This window comes from Mesoplodon bidens (assembly GCF_964165515.1).
Source record: "Mesoplodon bidens genome assembly, chromosome: 1".
Taxonomy (NCBI): domain Eukaryota; kingdom Metazoa; phylum Chordata; class Mammalia; order Artiodactyla; family Ziphiidae; genus Mesoplodon; species Mesoplodon bidens.
The window spans coordinates 199,275,539-199,289,048 of record NC_138176.1 but is presented as its reverse complement, the minus strand read 5'-3'; the positions used below and the strand labels follow the sequence as shown (position 1 = coordinate 199,289,048).

General features: G+C 35.1%; 1 protein-coding gene across 1 annotated transcript in view; it reads right to left on the bottom strand.

The window, feature by feature from the left end:
* Positions 1-13,510, bottom strand: part of RAPGEF2 (Rap guanine nucleotide exchange factor 2) — a 245,483-nt gene that overhangs the window by 110,226 nt on the left and 121,747 nt on the right. Inside the window, exons 5-7 of the mRNA XM_081214612.1 lie at positions 9,625-9,700; positions 7,588-7,755; positions 5,267-5,284 (exon numbers count right to left, since the gene is read on the bottom strand). Coding sequence (XP_081070738.1) covers positions 5,267-5,284; positions 7,588-7,755; positions 9,625-9,700 — 262 coding nt within the window. The remainder of the gene's footprint in view (positions 1-5,266; positions 5,285-7,587; positions 7,756-9,624; positions 9,701-13,510) is intronic.

The following is a 13,510-nucleotide window of genomic DNA, read 5'->3' as shown; positions in this document are numbered from 1 at the left end:
TGAACACAGGCAACTTAGAATGGATCAGTTAATTGTAAAAAAGGTCAGTTCAGCACTGGTAGGAAACAGGTCTGAGTATCAAAGTAGATTTTTCCAAAGAAAAGAGACATTTTTCAAATCAGCGTGTAGCACTGCAAAATCTCATGGCAAAAAAAAAAAGAAAAGGAAAGGAAAAATCACATAAGAAATGAAATGGCTGAAGATGAAAGGATTGTTGCTATTGAGACTAAAAGTTAAATTTTAGCCAAATATATTTAAAACATGAACAGGCACAGAGAGAGCCACCAGTGTTCACAATCAGAGGCAGGACAAAGTGGCACTGATCTTTCTGACAAATAAATTGCTTGAAATATTACATGACATGCTACACAACACCCTGATTACTTTCAATTTCCAAGTGCAACCAAAAGATGGGTCCAATTATGACATCAATACAAGCTTTCTTTCAGAATGGAATGAAAGAACAGTAAATCCCAGTGGCCACGGGAGTTCTGCAGCAGCGATGATGTCATATATAAAAATAGACATCCTCTAACAGAAGCTGAAACTTGTGTAAACAGCACACTGCACACTATTCTCAACTGCCTTGCATGAATTTGCAATGCATGCTGTTAATAGCACGAGATTAATCATTTCATATTTTACACTATTTCCTGATTTACATTTCAATTTCTAAACAGACTCTATGGTGTAATTTCTCAATCTGTATAAATTAAATCAACATAAATACCTGATTATAACTGCAAGAAAGAGAAACGGTCCCCCCAAAGCAAGGAGACAGAGACCACCGCAGCAGCTTTAACAGGCTGCACTTTGCCAGGAATGCAACGCTGTTATGTCCACCTATTGTTCAAAGACCTTTCCACAGGATGCTTTATGCAGGATTTTAAAATGCAACATGGTCTAGGTGAGGAGGGGCTAGTAAACCTGCTGAGAATAGGCATGAAAAGCAAAGGATACTTTTGACATTTCTCTTTAAAAGACTCTGTGATGCAAATATAAAAACTTTGGGGCTTGCATACAACAGTATATACCAAAATGTGGGGAGGGCAGGTTTGTATCTATCACTCCTATCAACAGTCTATCCATATCCCCTCTTTCCATTCTTTACTTCCCAATTCATTTCTTTTTCACATTTCTATTGGGCTTTCTTGGATTAAAGAAGATTTTCCTTTGAGCAAAGACAGTAAGGCCTTTCAGGAAGCCATGCCTGATTCCTCAAGATGACTGGTTTTTGAGTCTCCACAGTACCTGGATTTCCCTCTATCTTAACTGCCGTCGATTTATCTGTATTTTGTGTGAGGCCATAAAGTCAATGAGGGCAGATTCTGTCTGTCCTGTAGACCTTTACAGCCATGGAGTCTGGCACAGCCCTGAAACAAGGTGGGCGCTCAATAATGTTCATTAAAATAATAAAAAACAGCGGGCTTCCCTGGTGGCGCAGTGGTTGAGAGTCCGCCTGCCGATGCAGGGGACACGGGTTCGTGCCCCTATCCCGGAAGATCCCACATGCCGCGGAGCGGCTGGGCCCGCGAGCCATGGCCGCGGAGCCTGTGTGTCCGGAGCCTGTGCTCCGCAACGGGAGAGGCCACAGCAGTGAGAGGCCCGCGTACAGCAAAAAAAAAAAAAAAAAAATAATAATAATAATAAAAAACATATAAATGAAAATACTGAGCTTTCCTCTCCATGATACAAGAAACAGAATACACAAATTTTCTGAAACTCCATCCTATTATAATTCACAGAGACTGATGACCATACTGAAGACAAAGCCTTTAGATTTAATTAAGCAAATGCCTGATGAAAGATGAAGAATAAAAATATTCAAATAATTAAGAAATTTCCCCATACTTGAAAAATTTCTGTATATGCATATAAACAGATCTTAAATATCATCATTGAATAAATTAGTCAAGTGGGATATGAACTGACTGTTATAAGTTAAAATCTTAAGACCTTAATATTCTAGGAAATTTAGTAGATACACAAGTCACTGATACACAACACATGCTCTTACTGTTAAGTAGCATATATTGGATTAAAGTAGGAAGACCTCAGTAAAAAAGTAAAGAATAAGTGACAAAGCAAAGCTGTAACATGAGGGAAAATATTGCCTATTTCTTTCTTTTTTTTTTTTTTTTACGGTACACGGGCCTCTCACTGCTGTGGCCTCTCCCGTTGCGGAGCACAGGCTCCGGACACACAGGCTCAGCGGCCATGGCTCAAGGGCCCAGCCGCTCTGCAGCGTGCGGGATCCTCCCAGACCGGGGCACGAACCTGCGTGCCCCGCATCGGCAGGCAGACTCCCAACCACTGCGTCACCAGGGAAGCCCACTATTGCCTACTTCTAATGCAAGAACAACAGCTCATGTCAAAAAGTCTAATGTCAAACAAATGTGCATAATCACACAAACACTGTAATTTTTTCATGTTTCAATACTTAAATTTTTTTTGAAATTAACCTACTAAGAAGTCCTTAACTGAAGATGAAACCAACTTAAATCAAATCCATCACTTAAAAAAAAGTGATAGATTATATTCAGAGATATATAAGATATATATAACCTAGGAATGATTATATAACCATTAGAAGAAATAGTACTTGTCTTATGAAGAATAACCTTATTAAAAATAGGACTCATTTTCATATGCCTCATATAAGAATCAATCTTATTACATTGGTGCTACGTTAGAGATATTGTATTATCGCTGACTCTAATAAAAAAAATTAATTCCATGATGTTTTTGTAATATTACATTGTATTCAACTTAGATTATATTAACTTACTTTTATGCAGTATTTTTATTTCTTTCGTACACCTGCACCAAGAACTTTAAACTAAGCATGACCTACTGAAAAATTCAATACATAATTATTAAACGGTGCCCTGAAGTGTATATTCCCATTGTAGAAAAGGATTACTAACAGAATGTGTGGGAAATACCTTTTTCTATGACCGATGGGTTCTCCTTTTTCCAAAAGTTTGCATTGATTGAAACTTTATAAATAAGTTTTATGTTATATTGTGTTTGAATCCTCCTAATTTAAATTTGTATAAAGTAAAGCCACACTTTGGGAGGTAAGTAGGAGTGGAGGTGCAAAGCCAATCAGAACCTCAAAGAGTGGAGAGCATTTTAATTATGCAACCAGCCCTGGAAGGCTGCAAAGGTAGGAAACGTCAGTCAGTACACATCACCTCCACAGTTTAGACGGGACAAGTTTTCCTTAGTCTTCAGTCTAATATCGCTGTACAATTTTCACACTTTCTAAACGAGGAAGAGAGGAGAGCTGTTTTGTTCTTTTTCCCATTAAAAAAAAAAAAAGGAATAAAAAGATGACAGAACAGGTATGTGCAGGTATGTGCCAGCTTCCCCATCCCTGCATCCAGGTGAAAGTAAGAAGGCCCTTCTTCCCTTTTAAGTCCCCTCCCTCTCCTCTCCATTCTTATTATGGAACTCACATTTCCCTACCCACCCAAACTTCTAGAATAAATTACCCATCATTGCAGAGGGGGCCTGTAATTAGGGGTAAAATAAACAGGTTTCCCCCCGCCCCACCCTATTCTGAGCCTGTCGACAAGGTAAACCTGTCCAAAGTCCCAAGTCAGTCTAGAAATGACCCCAAATTTCCCAGCCTCTGCCGGGAACATTATCCACGACCTGACTCTGCCACCTGCCTCTCCCCACTCAAAGACTGAAAATTCGTGCCGCATCCTGTTTTCTGGCAGTCTTAAACACAGCCTCAACCCAACTCATCAAAATGTAAGAAAATGCTAATGAAAGCCATCTCCAATCTTGCCTTCTCACTGCATTTTAAAATGCTTATTCTCTGCAAACCTCACACACTTGCCTTGAAAGAGTGACCTGCAAACACTCTACATGGACTATGTGAGTATTCGTGTTTCTGAAGAAAATTATTATCATCTGTCTTAAACTGCTGCAACACGTCTAATTTTTAAAAGTGTACATAAGGTATACATCATAACCCAGTGCACATTTTAAATTCAATTCCTACTTCTAAATGGGAATTAGACTAACCTGTAATTTCTCATACTGAAAAAGAGGAGGACTAATTACATACTGGTGTACCTTTTAAAATATTAAAGTTATATACGTTTTAAGTATACATGTACTAGATAAAAGCTCAAAACACTGGCGCAATTTTAAAAATTTTTATACAATTTTATCAGAATCTTATCAAATTTAAAAACTATCAACATTTTTTAGATTTACCACATCACTGAAAAATTAGCAGCGCCTCTAAAATAAAATACAGCAATTATGTCACCTGTGACATTTTAATATGCATTATATTGTATAGAACGTAAAGTAATGGCCTTATTTTAATTTGAAAACTTATACAAATATTTCGTGTTTTCAGGCGAGGTTACTGTAATAGCCAAAGATATTACATTGACAGTAGCCTTCCTCTAATGTGAATTAAATTATTGATGATCTTTTTCCTGGGCAATAAGAAAACACAATCATAACATTTCACTAGTTACTTAACCAAGCAGTTTCCAGAGATAAATGAGTTTTTCTTCCCTGACTCCAAATTCCCGGATAACCCCAAAGTTGACCCAAAATTTCAAACGAGTAATGCTGAAACCGTAAATTAGTCATATATTGGCATGAAACAAATGAGCAAAGATATTATTATAGGCCTCAATTAAAATATAGAATGAAATAAAAGCATGAAATCTGGTTAAAAATCAAGCGCAAATAAGAAAAGGCAAGCGAATTGTAAATTCTTTTATTTCCTTTTTGACAAAGCCTCTATTCTGACTAAAATTTTACCAGTGGTCTCCCAAAATGTTCTCACACTGGGATTCCTGAAATTTAAAGCTTTCACACCTATAGCCTTTAAAATGTAAATGTCTAATGGATTTCCCATAGAACTTTCACACAAAAAGCACTTAAACATCCATGATGTCTATCTGCCTGTCTTTCTCTCATTTCTTTATAAGCAAAGCAGGTTAGTTAAGAACTGTGCTCCACTCATTCTTAAAAATACATAGTCTGCACTTTTATTCATTCTTCAAAGAAAGTGAGCAATTTATCCCTAGGTCTGCACAAATAAAGCAGCCTGTGACATCAACCAAACCACTGATAGTTTCCAAGTTGTAAGGGATTTTACTAAATCAGGGCAAAATACAAAAGAACAAGACCAAGCAAAACACATCAATATTATAAACTCATTAGTTACAATGCAAATTCACAAATGAACTGAGGTTAGTATTAGGAGACCACACACAAATTACAATACCTGAGATTTAGTGCATTCCTTTGAGCCAAAATGAAATGAGTGCCATAGAGGAGGAAAGGAAAAGATGACATTATCAGACATGCTACAGTACATCTGCCAAAATGAAGATCATGTTAAATTAGGTTAAGAATGACCATACAGCACTGGCTACATGTATGATGTCCTTTATGTTCCTTAGCCATGCACCTGAAATGCACCTGCAACCATTTAGGTCGCCTGTGAAGTAGGACCATGCACCTTTTCAACAAACTTTTCACCCTGGCTCCCACCTTACTAGGGTTCTTTCAAAAGGAGTATTTCTGCTCAGAATAAGTAAATGTGACTTAGGGCTAATTTTGTTGTTTTCATATGTTAAAATCATGTACTTAGGCAAAATAATAATTATATAAATAAAATTAAAACACAACTTGCATGAAAAGACAGGATTCAATATTTAGAATTATGATACTTGTTGCCCATCTGAACTTACTTAGAAAAAGTAATACCACCATGTCACATATTAGCAAACTGGTACCTGATCCATCAGTAAGCAAGTTAAATGTTTCACCCTAGTACTGAATTTTCCCTCATAAAAGTACCTGTTGACCAGGTAAGACATTTTTTAAAACCACTAAAAAAAAAGTAATCTTGAATAATTTTAAAAAACTACACATTAAAAAAAAATCTGATTAAAAAGGGGGAGTCATGTAGGGGAGGTGGGTGAAGTATTCCATAAAGGGGGAAAACATGGGGATAGGAGAGAGAAATAATTATAAAATGACACCCCCCAACTTAAATGGGACAAATATAACTATAAAATCAAACCAATCAGCTTTAACACTAAATTTTTAGTAACCCACACTGCCGCTAAATATCCTGGTATAGAATCTGATTTGGAAAAATAATTCCAAAGCAGAAAGAATATTAACAATATTAGTAGATTGTACCATTAATGTGTACAACTATTTTTAATCCATATTTCCTTCTTCCATGAGGCTACATCAACACTAAAAATACTACCTTCTTTTATAGACAATGGTAACAAAAAACCTTTCATAGGTTTTTTCAAGAAAATACCAAGGCTCTCCAGCAGGCAAACAAAGCTGACTTTATGATGAGCAAAAAGCAACCCTTTCCAAATGAGCTCAATAAAATGATTCAACTATGAAATTCATGTTAAATTAAAATTGTGCATGGGCCGTGAGAGGAGTAGGCAGAGAGCTGGTGGTCAAAACTGCTTAAATATTCAAATACAAAGGGCTCTCAGAAATAGAACACATGAAGTGCGGGTATAAAATGCATCCCTTCAAGTTACCAGAAAATTAAGTACATAGTTTTAAGTCTATATACATTTTCCCATGCAGTTTGCATTTATACTTATTTGCAAAAAGAAAGACGAGGATACAGAAGACAAACAAATAAGAAATGTAAAATAGTTGTCTTTTACCTATTTTTATTTTTTCATATTTTTATTTTAAAATTAATTTCACAAATGAGTGCTCATTTAATGGTACTATAAGTATAGATAAACCATATGTGACCTTATTATGACATACGGAAGAATTCAAGTTACTTTCTTCTTGAAAACAGAAATCCTCAAATATATTTGCCACCATTCTGGGTGGGCCACCAGGGGACATGGACACAGCGCAGCTGAGCAGAGAGAGATGAGTGAGAAAAATAAGGCTCCCAAACTGACTACGCTGGGGTCTTGTACAAATCACTCATTATCTGTGCCTCGGTTTCCTCAAACATAAAAAGTAGTTTCTTCACCTAATATTTATGAAATAAGTGACAATCAAGTGGTGAAAGCATTAGAGAGGACCTCTGAACCTATTAGAAATGCTTCAGACCATCTTTACACTGGGATTTACAGAAGCATCATTTCAAATTATGTTCTCACTTCATCATATTAAAAACAAAAAATTCTCAGATAATATTCTCACAATGGTATGAAAATAATAGGTAATTTTTAAATATCTAACTTTTGAATAAAAAACAGGTATGATACCCATCACTGGGGACGGTGAGGGAAAGGGCAAAATTTTAGATTAAGATAAGAACCTAAAAATATCCCAGTTACAACTGTACATGCTGATCACAAAGCTGATCCTCAGAGACCATGTTAAGAAATAAAAAGGCTAAACAATGCCTTTTGATATCTTACTTCAATGCTCCTTAAACTATTCATATTATGTGTGTTTCCAGAAAAATCTGCACTTTGAATAAGTATACCCCAGAAAGGAATTATTCATCAAAAAACAGAAAATGTATGTCTTTTCACAAAACTCCCAACAAAAAGCTATAAAGATAAATATAATTATTATACTTGTACAACTTACCGTATGATAGCCTCTAGGCAAAGGTGGTTTGCCCACAGGATAAGGATCCACAGTATCAATAATGGTTTGTCTTTCCCCTTTCTGGTTGATTTTTCTAAATCTCCTTCGAGACTGTCGATGAGAAGCTTGACGCTGAAAATATTCTTCATTTTCATCCATATAGTCTACCTGAAATAAAATCCCCCAAGATTTCATTTCTTCAAACACCATGTTCCATATTAAGATTAGATGCAGAATAAAACTTACGGATAGTCCACATTCATTCATTGTGCAAAGACATTTGTAGACAAACTATCTCGACAGACTTCAAATGTTTTTGAACTTCTCTGGAACTAACTGGTTCTGAGTAACTTTTTTTTATAAAAGAAAAGAAGCATTTTCAGTTCCACTTAGGACAATATGGGTAACTCCTGAATTTCCTGCAGTCTCAAAGGGAAGGATATGTTCAGTAGTCTTTGTCCTGATTTATTAATGAAAGATCTCACAGGATATATCACCATGCATTATGAAAGCAACTGCCCCATTGTCTTAACTAAAGCACAAAAACTCTCATGAAGTAAATCTGTTTAAAAAAAAAAAAAAAAAAAAAAAAACACAACCCAAATTCCCCATATGACTCAGACAGGGCTACTGGCAGAATGACTTTGGTAGATTACTTAAGGGCTTCTCTTCCTACTTTCATTCTACGGATTCAGTTTCTTTTATTATAAATAGCATTGTTCTCAAAAACTAATTTCCTCATTTTAAACATTTAGAAAGTGATGAATGGACTAACAAGAAAGGTTACATTCGGTTAATCCTCATCACACTTACATAATGTATTGCTCACAAAAGCATATTTAGATCCTAAGATGGTTCTCACACTGACAAACCTAGTAATTAACATCATATGGACAAGGACAAAATCCTCAAGGAATTTTGAAGATCAAAGATCCTTCAGATCAATACAAAATAGCAGTAACAGAGACCAAAATCTCGAGGAAATATGTAAAATGCTTTTCAGGACCTGTGGCTGGAAAGCCCGACGTATCTTCCTACATTTTTCCACTCCTAAATCTTTACTCACCACCATGCCACTTTCTCACTTAACAGTAAATTTTGGGAAATTTTACCAAAAGTTTTCACTAGCTTTGATGAGGAAGTTCCCATTTCTGACAAATTCCTCTCCTCCATCATAGGGAAAAAACCTACATCTCCTCTGAAAACAGATGTATAGGCATCTACCAAATATTTTATTAAATATGGATAAAAAGCCTCCACCATCATCTATTTTAGGCCATCATTTATTCAAAAAGTTTCTCTGCCCAGATAGATGCTGGATGGGAAATATTATGCACATCAGCCAACTGAATGTCTCTACTGGGCACTCCCTCCAATCTTATCTTATTTTTGTTGCTGATTTTTTTAAGGGGTACATAGTGTCCCATCTTAAAATCATTTTTATATAGTAAGGAAGAATGTGACAGGCTTTACTTAAAGCATCACTAAAAATAATTATGTTGCTAATATCTCTTCTAACGTTATTTTTTTGCATGTCTTACCTCAATATATTTTTTAAATCACACTATTCAATTAAAAAGAGATAAAAATCTCAACAGAGTATTTAACCAGCATAAAAGTCCTCCACATTTCTTTCAATTAGATAAAGGAAGTGAACTGATTTCCTTATGTCAATTGTTGCCTGAATACATATCACTGTGTCTCATTTAAAGTATCTCATTCATTCCAACCAATATTTGGAGAGCTAAAATCCTGCAATTCCAAGATTCTCCCCAAGTTTAAATTAAGTGGCATTTTCATAGACTGATTTATAAAGTTTAAACACCAAACATTTAGGTACATGACCCTTTTAAACTTTCTTTTTCATTATTTGAATCCCATAAATAATTATAATGATTATGAACTAAAACTCAAAAAGTTATGAAATAAATATACCTAAAGTTATGAAATATATAATACATTATAAGTAGTTTGTGAAAATACTTTTATTTCATAACTTTTTTTAAGGGAAAAAAGTCTTCACAGAAGTATTCTTACCACAATCATTTCAGAAGGCTCTAACACAATGCATTCACAGCCACGCCTAAAGCTTCCTGCAGAACGCTTGCCAAAACTAGAAAGAAAAAAAACATTTAAGAAATACAAATTATGAATTTAAGCTAACCCTTCAGATGAATAAAAACAAGGAAGAAAACAACTATAAAAAATATACACTGAAGAAAGAGAACTATCTCAAACCATTATTTACACAGAATGACAAGGAACCATTCAAATTTTTAAATCTCAGATATATTTTTCTGGAAAATACCAATATAATGTTTTTGAATTCATAATGTAAGTAATGAAGAATCATTATGAATGTGTTTTGAGTTAGGCTGTTAGAAACCACTCCCAGTTAGGTAAAGATTTAGAATATTCTAACAGGGGTGGGAATTGGATCAATGGCAAACTATAAAAATATCCAAAGTATAAAATGCATATAATCCTCTTCTATAACTTAACTTGCTTAGGTTAAACATTTCTTTCATTTAACAATGTAGTTATTTTCCTAAATTTTCAAATCAACTTATTCAAAATCAGTTTAAGGAAAAGGTATTCAACTCAGGGCTTTCAGCTACACAGTGACTTAAGTGGACATGCATTCCCAAAGCCCCTTTCCGCGTGAAAACTGAACTGCCGACTTCAGACTCGGCACCTCTGCCCCATCTGTGGAAATACCCACCTAACACTAGAGCAGATTTATTTTCTCTGGCATAGCTATATGCCAACTAGAGCCACGAAGAGTTCTAAGTAGTCATGACTTGTTCTGCTCATGTACCACCTACCGCTGCTCATTCACTACTCCAAAAGGCCTCCCTTCCCTCCAGTCGACATCTTAGTACCCATTTTTTTTCTGGCCACACTGTGCAGCATGGGGGATCTTAATTTCCCAACCAGGGATCGAACCCGCAGCCCCTGCAGTGGAAACGCGGAGGTACAGAGTCTTAACCACTGGACTGCCAGGGAAGTCCCAGTAACCATTTTTAATAACCTACTTTTGAGAAAAATATGAGGAAAAAACGCTTCCAAAGAGCTACTTTATCGAGCATTTTTTTCCCAAATCAAGTAGACATCTGAGCGGCTCCTATGGACATTCTCATTCCTTTTATAACTCTCTTTATGTCATGGTAGTACACAATGTTTCACGTATTAGAACCCAACTTGGATTAGGAAAAAAAAAAGTCATGTAAGATGAAGAGAACAAGAAAGTCAACGTTCTCACTCTATCAGCTTGTGACCTCTAGCAAACCAACTTGATGGTCCTCATAGTCTAAACTGTACTCATTTTTAAGGTTATTGGGTAAGCCCAGGCCATCACTGAAGTCATTTCCTGCTCCAAAATTGTTTCTATGAAAATCAAAAAGAACCATACTTAGCATATCTGAAAAATCCTTCAAAAAACATTCATACATACATATTCTCACAACCATACATATTGAAGTGCTTTTTTTAAGTGGAAAAAAATCTGACAAGAAAAATATAATAATCTTATCTTCTTTGTCATGTTATTTCACATGCAATTAAAATGACCTAAATTTTTACATATTCTCCTCTTAGTTTACAATTAAAGACCACTAAAGTTGCAGAAAATTCTCAACACACACAAAAATTTGCTTCTGGTTTTTGAAACTACCTACTTGCAATTTAAGTTTTTACAATGAAGCTTATAATTTAATGATGCACTACAAACTAAGAAATCATCTCAGTGTGTTAGTAAAATATGTAGCAGGTTTCATGCCATCATTGCCCATTGAATCCTGTTATAGGACTAGGTAAAAACATATATTGTATGTTTAAGTTTTATCACTAAATAAAATAGCATTAAAATCTAAAGAAAATCATGTGACTCTAAGTTTTTTCGTATTTTATTAAATTACAGAACCAGACAAGCTTCATAATCATAATGATCGAGTGGTTTTCCTTTTTAAAAATTTCATGTAGTAAAAAAAAAAATCAAACGTCTATAATGCATACAATGTTCAGATAACAACTTAATAAAAAATAAAAACTGCTAGAATTGAGTTGCTCACAAATTTTAGCAACAAAAGTAGTGACATCAACACGAATAAACTGTGGTATTTATTTATTTTATGCCTAATTCTAGTACCAACCACTCCCTACTCCAGAATTAAGGCTGTAAAACCCCTTACCAGTCAGCCATTAGTTCAACAGAACTTGATGGCTGAGAAGATATTCACGTATTTAGTTGCACTAACACTATTACTTTAGGGATGAAAAGTGTGCATCCCCTAAGATGGGCTACAAAAAATCTCTCTATGCCTTTTGCAAAGTGAGCTGCACTAAAATCTAACAAAACTCTCTTTGAAGCCCCAAAAGACTCAGGTTCTACTGACCATCACAAAGATGTGAACCATAGGAGAAATAATAGACTCTTGTCAGGTTAATTCTTTGAATACACTGAGGGGGAAAAGGCAAATGCACAGAGAACCCACTCCAGCAAGGGAGAATAAGTTATTTCATTTATCCAAAAATCCATTGTTTCGAACACAGCCAAGAACCCAGAAGGAAGGAGTGGCCTCAAAAGAGCTAAAGCGCAAGTCATGAATGCACTCGCTGGGGCCTAATGACAAGGTCCCTTGGCTCTATGGCAGAGAGGAGTTACTCTTAGCTTACAAAACAGAAGCTGTAAGGTAGAAATGGTCAGGGAGGAATGAAAAACATCACCTAGAAACCCATTCAGCCCACAAAATACTTCTGCTTCTACTCTCTGATTCTTTGAAACAATAAATATAGAAACAAAAGTAAATAAACACCATTATTTACTAAGTTTTAAAAAAATATCTGACCAAGTTCTATATAAATAAACTGTTTTAAAAATACAGTCCTGGACTCAATACTCTGTGGTGACCTAAATGGGAAGGAAATCCAAAAAAGAGGGGCTATATGTATACGTATAGCTGATTCACTTTGCTGTACAGTAGTAACTAACACAACACTGTACAGCAACTATACTCCAAGAAAAAGAAAAAAAATAAATACATAAAAAATTTTAAAAATACAGTCCTGGAAAACTTTAGAGATAAAAAAGGTAACCGGATAGAGACATACAGCAGGTAAGATCTCCCACAGATGATATTAAGTCCAAATTTTTAAAATATTTTAGATGATTTAGTAGGAAGAAATGGAGAGAAATCCTCAGGTTTACAAATGACACAGAGACGTTTAGATAGTAAAGCACAAAACAAAGCCAGTAGGAATAAAGTACAAGCCATTTTTATAAAGTTTTATGTGCGTAAAAAAAGCAGTAAGGACCCAACCTGCACAAGGAAATATTCTATGTGAAAAGTGATCAAATGCACAAAGTATTAAGATAAGGTTAAACAGCAAAGAGTTCTCATGTTTCAATTAAAAGTCAAATGAAAACTAGAAGTCTTTCAAGGCATTAGCACAGTAAACTGCTAACATAATAAATAACAAATAATAAACAGAGATACATCTCAAAAGGATGGGCACACTAGGAGAAATTAAAAATGAAAATTACTATACATACCCTTACAGAAAACCACATAAATCTACAATAGAGCACTGCCCTAGAAAAGTTTCTAAGGGGAAAAACACAGAGCTAAAAAGTTTCCAACAAAAAAATTAAGGGTATCCAAAGGGCTTTCTGTAAAACCAGAGGCACAAATTAAAAGAACACTTCATTCAGTCTTATTAATAGCAGCTGAAAGTTGGTATCATTTAAATTTCTAAAATCATGACTTAAGGAATTGTAGAAATGATACAGATTAAATAAGAACTTGGTTAACTTAAAAAGTACACCTACAATCCTTGAGGGTTTTAAGAAAAGTCAGAAATAGATAAAGATTGTTCCAAAGCTATTTGCCTAAATTCTCCTCCAAATGTTCCTTGGTGCCACTGT